Source organism: Tachypleus tridentatus, chromosome 10 (genome assembly GCF_004210375.1).
Source record: "Tachypleus tridentatus isolate NWPU-2018 chromosome 10, ASM421037v1, whole genome shotgun sequence".
In the NCBI taxonomy this organism is placed as follows: domain Eukaryota; kingdom Metazoa; phylum Arthropoda; class Merostomata; order Xiphosura; family Limulidae; genus Tachypleus; species Tachypleus tridentatus.
The window spans coordinates 85,256,534-85,273,761 of record NC_134834.1 but is presented as its reverse complement, the minus strand read 5'-3'; the positions used below and the strand labels follow the sequence as shown (position 1 = coordinate 85,273,761).

Sequence of the window (17,228 nt, the reverse complement as noted above, 5' to 3'; positions counted from 1 at the left end):
CCTAGGGGTGTTATAAAGTGACGGATAACCCCACTATTCCTTGGTAAAAAAATAGCCCAAGAGCTGGCAGTGGGTGGTGATGACTAGTTTCCCTCTAGTTCTTCACTGTTAAATTAGGGACAGCTAGCGCAGATAGCCCTCGTGCATCTTTGCGCAAAATTCAAAACAAACAATCTGGTCGAAACTTCCTGATTTGTAGACCAACATTAGTTACTAAGTTTGGTAAATTATAGTGGAATTCTATGGTATTGATATATTAATTTATGAAGTTTTGATTATTCAAATATATATACAGCCTAAAAATTATTTAGTTTCACATCCTCCACGTATGAAATTTTATAAGGCTTAGCGACCTATTGCGAACGAAAATGATTAAATAAGTTCGTGATTAGAAGAGACAGCTGTTTGCCATACTTTATTTCCTGTTCTACGTTTTAAGAAACGCAAGTGTGAGAACTTATTTGCAAACGATGATAGTGTGTATACATAATGTATTATAACTGATATGCGACTATTTTACAAACTACTAGGCTACTAAAATACAGCCAAGACAGGTCAATTTTAAATTTATGAATACGGTAGCATGAATGTATGTGCGCTGCATCATTGTAATTTCTGTAATGCTGGTCAGACACGGTTGAAAAGGTTAGTATAATAAAAATAGTTAATACATATAAATGTACAATGTTAAGAGAGATTTGAGTTGTTTAGACTAAACATTTGTAATTTTGTGTTATAATCTATAGTCATTCTAGTTGATAAAAAGCAGAACAACAAGGTTTCGACCTTATTAAATCATTGTCATGTTAACAAAGATAGTTGCAAGAGTTTAGAATAAGAAAATAACAGAAAAAAATGTTTTACTGCAAACAGAAACATTTAAATGTATTTAGGAGCTTGTAAAGATTACACAAACGATATTTCCGATTTCTGGAAGGAAGAATAGTTTCTAATCATAACACTCGGATTGGTATTGAAAGAAACGACCCGTAATCTGAGGGTCGCGGGTTCGAATCCCCGTCGCACCAAACATGCTCGCCCTTTCAGCCGTTAGGGCGTTATAATGTGACGGTCAATCCTACTATTCGTTGGTAAAAGAGTAGCCCAAGAGTTGGCGGTGGGTAGTGATGACCAGCTGCCTTCCCTCTAGTCTTACACTGCTAATTTAGGGACGGCTAGCGCAGATAGCTCTTGAGTAGCTTTGCGCGAAATTCAAAAAACAAACAAACAAACTCGACATATTCACAAACAAATATTTATTAAAAATACTTCATTAAAAAGTCTGATGTTTTTTGTACAAAAGACTTGTGTTGTCTACTAAATCCTATGAAAGTACATTCACTTCTTTAAAAGCTATAATAAAAATACTTAACGTATACGAACTCGTGTATTTCATATCGAGCCCGTCGCGATTGGAAACAACGTTCAAGTACAATCTTGATGTTAATTAGTCCTCGTAAAAAAAAGTAAAGACAAAGACACAATCTTTACCCCAAAAACATTCGCCACACAATTACATAAAAAACACCACATTTTAATGTTAGTAAAACACGAACCAGGATTTAAATATCAATGTGTAATGTGCAACATTAGGACATAACAAGTTACCAATGATCAAGGGTCTATAGTATGTGTTTTAAGTACCCTTGAATCAATGTTTTCTTTTTTGCATTTGAGATAAGCATTTTACAGTTTTTAATTGAATGCTGGTAGCCTTGGAGCGTTTTATAAAGTCATTTGCATGTACGATCAAAGTGTAAAAAGAATCAGTCAAATATGACACAGTTGGATGTTCATTATAGTTTTTAAGCCTGTCCAATTTTTTTCCGTCAGTCACTGACACTTAGCAGCCACTATATTGTATAGTGGCAAACATATTTTATTTTGGTTGTCTTTGTTTATAGTTTATGATAATAAATGTCTTTGAGTAGATGGTCAAGAGGGTAGTCTTTGATAAAGACTCCTCAGCTAGATAGAGACTGACGGAAATGATCCTTGCTCTTACATATGCGTTTGTAGACTATCTATAACAGTTTAAGGGACTCAAGAAATGAATGAAAACTTTAAATAATTAATCATTGTAATTTACATATCCCAATGAAGTGATCTACAAAGGTATGTGTAAGAATCCTAATAAAGAGGCTAATAAATTTATAAACATTTGGTTAATAACAGTTTTGTAAACACAATTAATTTATTGGTTACAATACTAATGCTGCTCAGACAATAATCTTTTGTACTTTTATACTTGAGTTTAATCAGAAAGTGAAGTAAGGATGCAATTATTATGTTCATATTAATTCTATATCGAAAGTAAGTTGTGACGTGCCCTAAGTTAACTAACCTTTGTGTCACCACAACAAAATAATTCATAATCAGGACCGTCGAATCCTAATATGAAGAAAGTAAAATAAATCTATTGGAGAGTAAGCATTCGTACACTTAAGTTGGAATGTACTGAACGTGACATGGACTCTAATTGTTAAAAGTGTAGAATTAATTTCTCTTCAGCAGTCGGAGTAGTTGAGAATGTTCTTCTTTATGTTACGTTAAAATTTATTTCTACAAGACGAACCTCAGCTGTCATTGTAGTACGAACTCCTCTAGATTTGGTACGAAAAAGCATAATTACCTGAAATGTTCCTTTGTAGTCAGATTTCTAGGTTTAACTACGATATCTACAGAGAGAATCCTTGTAATAAAATGCTGTAACTTATGTCAACTTCTAAATTCTAATGTAGCAACGGCAAGTGAATCCAGCTAAACCTGCATGACAAAGAAAGGTCGTTAAACTGAAAGAATATTTATTAAATAGGCAGCGTATCAGCAGCTTTTGCTTTAAACGCACGATAGTGTGCAAAACGTTTCAATAAAAGGGTTGTCAGGGAACCTATGACAACGTGCACTCTATAATTTGTTGCCATAGCTCATAAATTTACGTAACAATCACTATACTATTTTGTAGAGTACATTCCTGCACCATAATCTCTCATGCAACTCCAAAAATCATGATAGAGTTGTTTTGGTTGGTTTCGTGTGCGATTTAAATATGAGTTTCTTAGAAAGACTTCAAACGATGCAGTAACTGATACGATTTCACGTTACGTGCTATTAACATGCACGTGCTACACAATTGAACTTTATTTAGGAAATGATGAATTATGTTGGCGACTACTTCTTACAGATATAAGACTGACACTGTCTTTGGTTGGCCTGATGTAAAGAAAGATTGGCTCCTGCTGATACGTCTGATTAATTATATTTCTGTACTGTAAATATCTGGTTCTAGTGTATGTTTTATATTACAGGTTTTGTCACTGTGATTAACTTCAATATACGTAGAGAGGATACAGAGGTTTCGGTGTGTATCATGAAATAGGTTCTGTAGACAACACGTGTATCAAGATTTACTGACAAAATTGTATTCTGTTTTTGCTCTAATGTCTGTTTCTTACTGCATGTTCTGTTCGATGTTGTGTTACAATTTACATCCGTACTGGCGTCTTATCTCAACTATAAGAACAAATTGCATATCCTAGTGCAGCAATGTATTACTGTATTACACTAAATACGATCTGTTACCAAAGTCATATATTTAGCACATATATATATACATTTGGATCACGGCAAATTCCCAGCCATTCCATAGTACAATGTTGCTACGGGTAGTTCATTGCTGGATTCAAGTGTTACAGACATTTCTCAGGGAAATTAGACCGTTAAATAATGTAGAATCAACGAACGTGATATTTTAACGATGGCAGAATTCACTATTTTACTTTGTTTGTTTGGGAATTTCGCACAAAGCTACTCGAGGGCTATCTGTGCTAGCCGTCCCTAATTTAGCAGTGAATCTAAAGGGAAGGCAGCTAGTCATCACCACCCACCGCCAACTCTTGGGCGACTCTTTTACCAACGAATAGTGGGGATTGACCGTCACATTATACACCCCCACGGCTGGGAGGGCGAGCATGTTTAGCGCGACGCGGGCGCGAACCCACGACCCTCGGATTACGAGTCGCACGCCTTACGCACTTCACTATTGTACTAGTAAAACTATACTCCATACGCAACACATTAAACTAGCTCTGTTCAAAAGTCGTATCCAATAATGAATGCATTGCTTGCAAAGACAATTTTTTTTTAAGTAGAAAAGCTTTTGCAGTGAAGCTGAAAACGTCTCGTGACGTCTATAATAATAAAAGTGTCTTGCCTCTGGGTGTGTGATCGCCATAGTTCAGAGAGGAATATATATAAAGATCTGAAACTTTTCACGCACACTAAGGTGATTTTAAGGGTGCACACCTGGATATTGTTTTTTAATTTACTCAAAAATATTTGACTCTTAAGCCCCATAATTCTCCTTTCCGACGGATTAATTTTCAATTACTGAATAAACAATATGTGGAGGCTTTCTGCCAAATAGCAGTTTTCAACACAAACATCAGAAGAATCTCAGAATTTAAAAGTAAAATGTTGAACTGATTTACGTTTGGCAGTCCGCAACAAAGAAACGAAAGTAAAATATGAATCAGAGAATACTGGAGAATTCGGATACTGGAAATAATTCAAATAAAACAATAAGAACAAAACATATGTGAGAAACTATATTAAAACTATGTGCTTTTCAAAAGAATTCAATTGAAATATGTTCGGGAAATGGTAATAAAAATCAGTTTAAAAATTGACACTTTGGGGTAGCTATAATAATAATTAAGATAATGGAGACACTCAACTGGTACACTGAGACCTTGTAAATCATGAGAGAACCTTAGAATCCTTCAGCATAGTGTGAGTATTTTATGCTAGTCATTAGTAAAGAAGAATATGAAGTTCACTGTCTCATCGTAAAATGTTGAAATTAATGGTTGTTTTCATGGGAAAGATAATAGAAGAAACTGGAATCATGACAATGTCAATCGACTAAAGTAACTGTTAACTCTCCAGTTCCGGCTCCTATGTATATTTCTTTCTTTTGTCTAGTTAAACGTGGTTTTGGAAGCCGACGTCCACGTACGCGTAATGCCCTTTTCAAAGTTTGGCAAGATGTATGGTCTGAGATTGATTTCACAATCCTTCGTAGATGCTCGTTACACTGGAAATTGCGGTGTTCGAAAATAGTGTGTTATCATGAATATCGGACCGAGCGCTACTGACGATAGAGAAAGTAATTTCATGGGTAACCGCAACTTGGGAAACATTCATTCTATGAAGTGAGAACCTCAGCATGGTATGGAATATATGAAAGCCTCCTATTTGTCTGCACTGGCTGACTAATTTTGTAATCAATAAATTGAATATATATCTATGGGAAGCCCTAACGAGAATGTATTGCTCAAACATACTAAGTGTTTCCATTCCTTATCAGCGTAACTGACAATATAATAAGTATTAAAAATGGATTAGTAAAATGATTATCTAATTTCATACTGAAAACACTCTTTCTAAATCTTAAATATTAGTAAAATGACTAGCGTTAATGAGAAAACAGGATCAGCAAACAGATGAATCTTTTAATCTGATGTTTCTTTATTTGTCACAGCTCGACATGGCAAGGTGAGTTAAGGCGTTCGACTCGTCATCTGAGGGTCACGGGTTCGAATCTTTGTCGCACCAAACATACTTGTCCTTTCAGCTGCGTGGGCGTTATAACGGTACGGTTAATCCCACTATTCGTTGGTAAAAGAGTAGCCCAAGAGTTGGTGGTGGGTGGTGATGAATAGCTGCCTTCCCTCTAGTCCTACACTGCTAAATTAGGGACGACTAGCGCAGATATCCCTCGTGTAGCTTTGCGCGAAATTCAAAAACAAACAAACAAACTTTATTTATTCCCCCACTGGTCTACGGATTTACAACGCTAAAATCAGGAGTTCGTTTCCTTTTTCTCTCAGTGGACTCACCAGATAGTCCGATGTGGTTTTGTTATAAGAAAAACACACACACTTTTTTTATTTATAAACGCATCACTTGGCAAAGATAGTCTTATTCATCAATGCTCTTTTGAGGAATTAATACAAATTGGAAAACGTTATGAAGATATGTGAAAACGTTATGATTGACTTCGATCAAGAGGAAAATGATTTGACTATAAAAGAAAATCGAAGAGCCATATCTCTTTTGTTACTTCTGGCAGGTGGAAAAATACCTGATGGTACTATTTTTGTAACTGAACTAATGTAAAGGGCAAATATACTGCTTGTATAAGTTTAGTTATTAAAAAAGAAATCTTTTTCTCTTGTTAATATTAGACGTATAAGAAAACGTAAATTAAACGCAGATTTTCAGAATCATCCAGACTGGGACTCCAAACTGGACCTGCTTCTCATGCTTCAGCAAAGTTCAGCAATCCTATGGTTCTTACACTTTAAAATCCTAAGTGGATTTATCTGTATTTGACTCTTTTGATGTTTCTTATTGTAAAGTTATTGTGTTTTCTTTGCTGATTTACTTGACATAGTTTGTATTAATTACCAATGTGGGTTCGTTATGATGACCAAGTCATTTATTTTTTACACTTACCCTTGAATCTTTCTACTTCGTTTACGATGTGTTTGTGTACAAATTACTAGCCAGTTCTATCATCTGTTTACATTACAAGCGCCATGTAAGACAACATATAATGGTGTATGTAATAAGAGCAGAACCGGCTCTCAAATTTAATTGAAAAAGCTGACATTCTTGAAACTGTTACCATTGGTACTTTTGGTGGATTAATGAAAGCTTTAGCGTGCTATTGATGTTTTTAAATGCTTCACTTATTTCGTGAGAAGAAAAATTAAACAAAATTTAAGTAAAAGTTTTCTCGCATAGATATATAGTTTTTTTTATATGACGGAGCTCAAATTCTAAGTCAAACTATTGTCGATGCATTAGGACACATATTTCAAGTATTGCCGCAAACCAGTGCTTGATTAACCTGATTTATACCAAAATGGTTTGATGAATGTGGAATATTTTTAACTGGTGAATAATTATGTCCAAATTAAAAAAAAAGATTATTTCGTCTTATACAGACTTCTATATTTCAGCGGTAATCTTCAGGGCTTATTAAATTAAGACCTGGGGTTCGATCGCCTCAGTGGATAAAATACAAATAACCTATATGTAGCTTTGCACTTTAAAAATAAATCCTATTATATTCGCCTCCCAGTGGCACAGTGGTATGTCTACGGACTTACACACTAAAACCCTGATTTTGATACCCATGGTGGGTAGAGTACAGATAGTCAATTGTGTAGCTTTGTGCTTAATTCAAAACAAAACAAAACAATCCTCTTATATTCAACAGGTAACTATTTTTGGTTGAATTCGACTGGTATTTCAGTCATTCCTTTGCGAAAGGATAATAAAGTAATTTTACTTTGGAAATGTGTAGTTTAACATATGAACTTTCCGATATAAAAGATAGTTCCTATTATTCTGTTACAAGGTCCCGCGCGCTGAGCATAAAGATTGGATATAAGGCTTGAACTAATAAATTAAATGTGGAATTCGTTTTATAATCACAACTACTTTATTTCACCAACCATATTGCTGGTATGACCATTCTTTGTAGTCACTATGAGAAAAACCTGTCTACAATGGATAGGCGAAAAGAAGAAAGTGTTATGGCGCAGATAGCCTTGGTGCTTTGTATCTTAAAATTTACAACATTCAACCAACCAAACAACCTTTAGTTTATTTTATGACGTTTACTAATCCCTTTCTAAATCATCAGTGTTGCTACTTTAAGTGCCTCTTGACAAACCAAATTAGAAGTTATTTCTTAATCCTAGGTGAAAATAAAGAGATTTGTTAATGATCTTACTGTAGAACATTAAACATGTGAAAAGTAAAGAGATTACATATACTGGAAGCTTTGCTTGACATTTTACGTCAAAAATGTGAATGCTAAACGTTTTTAATGAAAGAATTCAAACTTTTTACGAAAAACCTAAACAGTAAAAGAAAGAAAAAACTTAAACAAGTAGGATGTTGTTTTGAATTGAGCACAAAGCTACACAATGAGCTATTTGTGCTCTGCCCACCACGGGTATCGAAACCCGGTTTTTTTATTGAGATTGATACAAAGATCATGGAGTAGGTTACGAACAAATAATCTTTTCTTTTACTTATATAAGTATAGATTAACTAGACCTGGTATGGCATGATGAATATGGTGCTCGACTCGCAATCTGTGGATCGCGGGTTTGAATCCAGTTACCAAATATGCTAGCTCTTTCAGCGTTGAATCGTTATAATGCGACGGTCAGTTATATTTTTCGTTGTTAAAGAGTAGCCTTAAGAGTTGGACGTAGGTGTTGTTGTCTAGCTACTTTCTCTCTAATCTATTACTTCTAAATTACGGACGGCTAGCACAGGTAGCCCTCTAGTAGCAAACCGTTTTATGTAGAGCTATCTTGATATTTCTGTTTGAAAACAGTAGCTCTAATAGTTTCGTCTTTAATTTATCTGACAGTAAATATTTAAATCTTATCACGAAAATTATTTTTCTTATTATTGCTTCTTCTTTTCCTTAATTAAAGTTGTTCGTTCATTTTTGTACAATATAAAAACAGGTTTGCAAGTTAATTATGTTTCTCAAAATGGCTAACTACACGTTTGTTGTCTGATGTTTTACCGAATTTCGTCTCTTTTCTTTGTTTGGAATTAAGCACAAAACTACACAATGGGCTATATGAGCTCTACTCATCACGGGTATCGAAACCCCATTTCTAGCTATGGGAGTCCGCAGACATACAGCTGTGCCACTGGGGGGACATTGCGTTTTCTTCGGATTATTTAATATTTACTCATGTCATTTATACACAGTCACTCGAGACGTATATGAGTTAAGACAGAAATACCTGTAAGCCAAAACTGCCCAACCATATACGAGTAAGATATAATTGTGATGCTGTCTGTCACCTGCTAGAGAGCTTACCATCATTCATTTATTTTTCTTGCGTGCAATTCACATTGTGGATATTGTCAGCTATCCACCAGGTTATTATTATACGTTTACTCATGCTGCCTATTACCTATCGCACCGATTACATTCAAAGTGCTTAGAGTGTCTCTGCGGCAACTAGTAGTGAATACTGAATGGCTGGATTAACAGTCCGGGCAAGCTAAACCTTGGGCCAATCTATGTCCCCAGGTAATATATTAGAGTTTGTGTGATTGAGTTCGTTTAGAATTTCCTGAAAAGCTACACGAAGTCTGTCTGCGCTAGCCGTTCCTAATTTAGCAGTGTAAGACTAGAGGGAAGGCAGCTAGCTTGTCATCATAACTCACCGCCAGCTCTTGGGTTACTCTTTTACCAACAAATAGTGGAATTGACCGTGACAATGTAACGCTCTCAGGGCTGAAAGGGCGAGCATGTTTTGGTGTGATGGGGATTCGAACCCTTTAGCCTCATAGCACGAGTCGAACGCCCTAACCTCCTGGCTGTGCTGGGCCTAATATACTGGAGAGAAAGAACTGAAATATACAAACTGGAATTTTTGTCGTGTAATAACTGACTGCATTGTTGTATGATTATTTATAGCTGAATCGTAAGAATAGTTCTGTTCTACAAATTCCCTAGACAAATCTTTTAAAAATATATATCAAACTATGACGATGCTGGGGAATTTCTTTTTCTTCTCAGTGGTTATTAGTACTCATACATTTTGCTACTGTTTTGAAGTATTAAGAAACGAATCATATATAACCTTGAAACACAATTTAAAACCTGTCTTAATAGTAAATGAAAAAAATGTTTAATTTACAACTGTTTCGTGGTATGACCCAAATATGATTTATTATTTTGCATTTTACAAAACTTTTACAAATATTTATTTTACTGTCACTAATGTGGTATAAACACCTCTAAGTTCAATATGCTTTTGCTGGAGTCTCTGTTTATATTCACCAGCATTTAATTTGGCGTGTCATTTTCATTTGCTGTAAACTTGTGAATCGCAATTCGAGAATCATAGATTCAATTAACACTTTTATGTAGAGTAAAACGTGAATTTTTGCGAACGACAGTATTTCTAGATACAGGTAATTTTAATTGGCTCAATAATTTTACTGCTTATCAGATTAACCATTCTTAGTTTGGAGAATATTTATACTTATGTTATTTAGTATATGGCCTTCCCAGTGGCTCAGCGGTATGTCTGCGGACTTACAACGCTAAAAACCGGGTTTTGATACCCGTTGTGGGCACATCACAGATAGCCCATTGTATAGTTTTGTGCTTAATTCACAAACATCAACATGTAGTATATGATTAAATTATATTATTCGTTATTACATAGTATTTAACGAAACCGTCAGCAAAATACTGATTAAAATAACAGTTTACCATTCAAGCTAAATAAACAAATCTATATATATACATATCCTTGTGGCTATTTCTTGGTTATTATGTCTGTTTTTCAGTGTAAGGGCAATAATTTTATAATAATAAAAATAAAAGTTGAATTAATTGTATAAGCGAGATTTCAGTAATTCTAATTAGTTACATTAAAGAACTAAAATAGTGAGAAAATATGTGAGCCTTGTTTGTTCTAAATTTCTCCAGTCTAAACTATCACACCTTCGAACGGACTAGCGTAAGTATACGTGTACGACGAGATTAGAGTAGGTGTTAAAGCAAATATCTCTGCGCATTTTCTGTTGATTGATTTTAAGCTACAATTTTTTTTACGGAACTGTAACAAGATTTATTCAATTTTTTTTTCAGTACTCTTTTTTGAAACTGAGTGAAAACATTCGTAGTTTCGAATTTTTCTGAGATTCATCTGGTTCATTTTCAGAGATTTTCTTCCTTAGGGGATGAAGCCATTAGGCTTCTATCTTCGAAACAACGAAGTTACTGCTCTGTGTTTGTTCTGAATTATGTTCTCTTGTTGACGCAGCTGATCGGAAACTGATATTGCTGGTGACTGGGCATTCTTTACTAGGAACTGCTCTAAGTGAGCAACTCGTATGGATAACTGATGATAAAACAACTAAATGTTTTTGTCGCTTCCGATAAAGAACTAGATAAACATGAGTCTTCACTTTAGCTGTGGGCAACGTACAAAGAACTAAGTAGGAAAGAGACAAACCATTTAATTACTGGTTACAGTCGTGTGGTCACAAAGAGAGCATAATTTTTCACAAATATCTTAGAATTTAAAGTTATTGTCACTGTTTTGTCCTTTTGATTAAACTCTAATACATTAGGACTTTTTATTTTTGCATCATTCATTTTTGAGTTCACTTATTTTTGGTCTTCACTTGTTGTGAACTTAAAATTTGATCATTTATTCTCATCTAACATAAAACTTAATCTGACCAAAACACTTTTTGCTGCAATATAATAGTTTTGGGTTTCGTGTTGAATAATTTTTCAGGTTCGTATTTTCTGAAAATAAGAGAAATTCTGAGGCATCGCGGTCCCCCGCTGGTGCAGCGTTAAGTCTACGGATTTACAACGCTAAAATAAGGGGTTCGATTCCCCTCTAAGAACTCAGCTGATAGCCTAATGTGGCTTTGCTATAAGGAAAATACACACACAAGACATAGCACGGTCCTCACAGAGAATTTATTAAACTATGGAGAATTTTGATTGGTTGTTAAATTTTGTTTTGGTTTAATTTCTTTAGAATGTTTGTTTATAATTAAGCGCAAAGCAATACAATGAGCTATGTGCGCTCTGCCCACCACGTGTATCGAAGCCCGATTCTTAGAGTTGTAAGTTTGCATACATACTATCATGCTACTGTAGGCTCATTAGAATTTTCACCATATATATTGTTATTTTCTTCGCTTACTACAATCGATCGAGTGTCTTGTGTTATACGGTTATTCAGCTATGACGAATTTTGTGCTCCCCGCTAGTATAGCGGTAAGTCGACGGACTTACAATACTAAAATCAGGGTTCGATTCCCCTCGGTGGGCTCAGCGAATAGCCTGATGTAGCTTTGCTATAAGAAAAACACAAACACACATGACGAATTTTGTAAATGTTTTTCCACGAACGAAACATTTCCATTAGTTGTGATAATGGTGTTTCATAGCCCCTACTACGACCGACCTGCCCTCTATCAATGAAATACCTGATTGTTGGTAACGGCCTGGAAGAGTTCATGTTTAACATTATAAATCAATGAAACACAAGATAGCTGATACCATTAAGCTACTTGCATAACATTGGGTTTAATAAAATGTGTTGAACTCAGAATGGCTTATTAAGTTCTTGGTTTTAAGCTGGGTAGGCCTTTCGTTTACCCTTCATCACCTGATCTGAATTATATATTTTAGAATAGCTGTTTATTTTGTAAAATTTTGATAAACATAAATGCCATTAAAAACTTTTTTTCTAAAGCGGATTTAATAAAGAAAGCCACTTGTTTTTAAGATAATTAATTGCGTAAGTTATGTAGAGTACACATAACAGTTAACCTCCTGTAAAACTATATCTCACTTTTGTTACACATCTTCACAAGTTTTAAATGTATTATACGTAACATAATAACGTAGAAACCTACTGGAAATTTACTTTTATATGATAAACGATAATTATGGAAGTTGTTACTAAACTCAGAAGGAACCTAAAATAAATGTGTTTTTTTTTGTCTTACTGGAAATAGTTTTAACAATATTTTGAAATATTTCTAACCAATAAAAAAAAAAGATATTATAACACTGCTTACGACACATCAAACTCGAAAACTTCTGTAAGTCAGCGCCTTCTATAATTTGATAGAGTTTGTTCAATTTATTATAGAACTGTTCAAACAGTATTAGGATGAATAAAAACGAGGCTTGTTTAAGCCTTTTTATTTTAAGGAATTAAAGCATTTTGATTGCGTGCAAGTTGAAAATGAAAAATAATTTTATAAAATGCCTAAATCTGAAAAAGGTAAAATTGGGTATTACGTACATCCATTTCTTTTCTTTTTTTTTTTACAGCGGATTGTAGTTTCCTGTTGGGCAACGCTCAAATAGTGGATTATCCAGTTGTCTACTGTTCAGAAACATTCTGTAAAATATCTGGTTACAACAGAGCTGAAGTGATGCAGAAGAGTTGCAGGTGCAACTTCATGTATGGGGAATTAACCGAAAAGAACACAATAAGTAAAATTGAACACACTCTCGACAACCAGGCGTTGGACCAATTCGAAATTTTACTTTATAAAAAAAATCGTAAGTACAATAAATGATTTTAAATCGTGACTTCATAATTTCATGTCTTACGTTTCATATCGGTGATAGTGAATTAAAAGTAGTTTAGCATTCAGTCCATTATTATAAACATATCCATGTGCAACAGTACACGGAAATAAAAGCACACTTGTTATGCATGAATTAAGTACCTTATACGTACGCGGACTAAATGGCCACGTTAGATATTTTAGTGGTTTAGGGCGCTGGACTCACTATCTATGTGTCGTGGGTTCGGATCTTCGTCATCGACCGTTCTCATTCTTTAGGTTTACTGCTAGGACTACTCGAGTGTAAAACATATTGGGTAATTCAAATTGCCCAAGAGGCCGATCATAAAATTAGATGGGTTAAAGTTGAAGCAGAGGACGTGTCTGTGCTACTAATTTTGGTCCCTTGACTAGAAAGCAGGAAGCTAGTCAGCGTTACTAAGTTTTGCAGCTTTGTTTGGTTCTTTGAACTAAATAAAGTAAATGGCTGCGCTTGTGCTAGCCGAAACTGCGAATTGGTTTCAGCAATGTTACATTTCGAACCTCGGATACTTGACTTGGCAGCTCTACATTCTACTCGTTCGGCCCTGGTACTAAACAATACGATAGCCATGTTGAAGTAGAAACGAGTATTTAATGAAAAATCCACATAAACATGTGTTTTCACAGAAAACTAGACACTACTAAACTATTTTAAGCGTGTATTGTGCTGTAATAATTTATTCATTCATGAAAGCATAAATAGGCTTAGGATTATGTTGATTTAGTTTGTTTTTTTCAGCTTAAAGCGACAAAATGAGGTGAGTCAGTTGCAAAACACGTGTACAGAACTCTTAGTTTAAGCTTTATAGTTCATCAAACTTATTTATCCATAGATAAACGAGATATAATGTTTTCAAATTTCGTTTCCAAGCTCGCTACATCCATTCAACTAATCTACAGTTACACAAAACTCTTCAATACTCAAGTTAATATGATTATATTTAGTGATTCCAGTAGCAGGTAAAGTATATAATTAACTTTTGTTAAAATAATTAAACAAACAATATTTCTCTTCTTTTGGAGCAATATTTTGGAACCCTGATTTAAACAAGATGCATTGTTTAAGAGCCCGGCATAGGCAGGTGGTTAAGGCACTCGATTCGTAATCTGAGGGTCTCGGGTTCGAATTCTCGTCACACTAAACATGCTCGCCATTTCAGCCGTGGGGGCGTTATAATGTGATGGTCAATCCTACTATTCGTTGGTAAAAGAGTAGCCCAAGAGTTGGCGGCGGGTGGTGGTGACTAGCTGCCTTCCCTCTAGCCTTACACTGCTAAATTAGGGATGGCTAGCGCAGATTGCCCTCGAATACCTTTGCGTGAAATTCAAAACAAACCAAAAACAAAAATAAAGCCTTGTTTAAGAAATATGTTTATGACAACACATTGTATACAGTGAGGTTTATTTAGTGATTTTACTGAACTTAAACCCTACTTTAGAGTAGCCTTAAGCGAAATTAATCATTCAGATCTCCGAATTAAACTACTTTTAGAAATGATGTGTTTTAGGATGGCTTTAAAATATCTAATTTAAATCATAATGTTTCTTGCTCTTACAGAATAATGAAACAGTAGAACCTAATTGCGAACTTGGGTAAAAACCATTTAATTTGTGTATTAATACTCACATGTTATAAGAAAATTCAATATTTCGCTAATTTTCTTCTGTTTCTTTTTTAATCACACATGTCTTTGGAACACTGTTTGAATGGATTTTGTTCAGTAATCTTTACTTATGCTATCTATACAGTAATAAAGAAATGTTTAACACTTATACTTCCGGGAATCACATACATCTTTGGAACACTGTCTGAATGGATTTTGTTCAGTAATCTTTACTTATGTTATCTATATAGTAATAAACAAATGTTTAACACTTATACTTCCGGGAATCACATACATCTTTGGAACACTGTCTGAATGGATTTTTTTCAGCAATCTTTACTTATGTTTTCTATATAGTAATAAACAAATGTTTAAAACTTATACTTCCGGGAATCACATACATCTTTGGAACACTGTCTGAATGGATTTTGTTCAGTAATCTTTACTTATGTTATCTATACAGTAATAAACAAATGTTTAACACTTATGCTTCCGGTAATCACGTATGTAGAAACTACTTGACCCGTAACTTTATACAGTTCATAAATATATTGTAGTTTCCTTTTGATTGATAAGTGTGATAAAAATTTCGATCTAACAAATGGTTGTTTTCAAAAATAATATATTTTCTTGAGAAAAGCTAAATTCTGAAAAACAATAATTCACGAACTATTCGAGGGGTGACCATTAATAGGTTTGTAATAAAGACAAAGTTCGAATCCTATCATACGAGTGTCTTAGCAGACCACACAAATACTTTATTTCAATTCAGGGAAGTATTAATAATATTTCCAGCAGCAGCTAACTCTTGACTTTGTTTAGTTTTATATTTTCTCCATTAACTGTTCCCGCGGTGTATTATTATTTAATACACGAACGTCTGACATTGGCTCTGACTGGCAAAACAATTATTGTATTTTGTTTCCTACAGTGAAATCGATCAGTCGCCAAGAGCTTTGCGGCGTAGAAGTTATTTTGCAAAGAACACGATATATCTTTTTTTTTTTTCACTTTTCTTGGTTTAGTCATTATAAATCGAATTATTATTATTTGTTTTGTTGCCTTTCACATATCGCGGCAAATATGAAGTCGAATTAAAACTGAGATCTCACGAAGTTACGGTCCACATATTTACCGTTTTATTGTAAACATCTTTTTGTGTGTGCGAAAAGCACTGGAGAGAAACGTGCGCCTTATAATCGGTTTAATAAATAGTTATTTATTGATTGGGTAAAAATCATGATGTAGATAATGTATTTCATCCCGATATAAAAATCTTCAAGTTGAGTTTCTTAATTTAATCTCGGTTTTGTGTTTCATGTATCAGTTTAACTGTCACAAAATGTATGAAACATAATGCATTAAAACGGTTAAAAAAATTAAAAAAGAACGAACGTCAACGTATTTCATTGGTTTTGGTTAACTCTAAATTAAATATAATCGTCATGAAACCACAGTCCATCAAATAAACACCATATGTTTTTATTACACAGCTATAGAATAAGTTATCTATGTTCTGCCCATCACAGGTATCGAAACCCGGCTTTTAGCGGTGTGTGTGTGTGCTACTTTTGTAGCAAAGCCACATCGGGCTTTTTGTTGAGTCCAGCGAGTGGAATCGAACCCCTGATCTTAGCGTTGTATTTAGCGGTGTGACTTCGCAGATATTATGCTGTGCCACGGAGGGGCGCAATTCAACTCTGATGAGATTTCAGAATGTGGTAAAATAGCATTAATGATGTTATAACGTTATACTCTGTAAAATTTCAGGTAGTGTAAAAGTCACTGTGTGCCTAAACTGACATTTCATTTCCGCTAACACACTGCAAATAATGTAACTTTATTCAATATCATTAGTTAGGTTTAGTTTGAATTTCGCGCAAAGCTACGCGAGGGCTAACTGCGCTAGTCGTCCCTAATTTAGCAGTGTAAGAATAGGGAGTAGTCAGCTGGTCATCACCACCCACCGCCAACTGTTGGACTACTCTTTTACCAACGAATAGTGGGATTGACCGTCACATTATAACGCCCCCATGGCTGAAAGAGCGAGTATGTTTGGTGTAACCAGGATTCGAACTCACGACCCTCGGATTACGAATCGAGTGCCTTAACCACGTGGCCATGCTGGGCCTAATATCATTTGACTACAGATCCATATTTGTATGATAACAAGTAGAAATATTAGTGTGTAAATAAATTTATAATATTCGATAAATTATATTGTACAGATCCGTTTATTCGTGTATTATGTAACGAACAAGGGCTTCGCACGTCATGTACGTTTGAATTTAACAAGATAATTATTTTGAAAGTGACATTTGAATATCATAATTGGAAGTTAAATATTCCTTGCTTACTTTGTTTCTTTTTGATTAGATACATCTTTGAAACACCGTCTGAATGGATCCT

General features: G+C 34.6%; 1 protein-coding gene across 1 annotated transcript in view; it reads left to right on the top strand.

The window, feature by feature from the left end:
* Positions 1-17,228, top strand: part of LOC143229775 (potassium voltage-gated channel protein eag-like) — a 118,420-nt gene that overhangs the window by 58,985 nt on the left and 42,207 nt on the right. Inside the window, exon 2 of the mRNA XM_076462531.1 lies at positions 12,932-13,165. Coding sequence (XP_076318646.1) covers positions 12,932-13,165 — 234 coding nt within the window. The remainder of the gene's footprint in view (positions 1-12,931; positions 13,166-17,228) is intronic.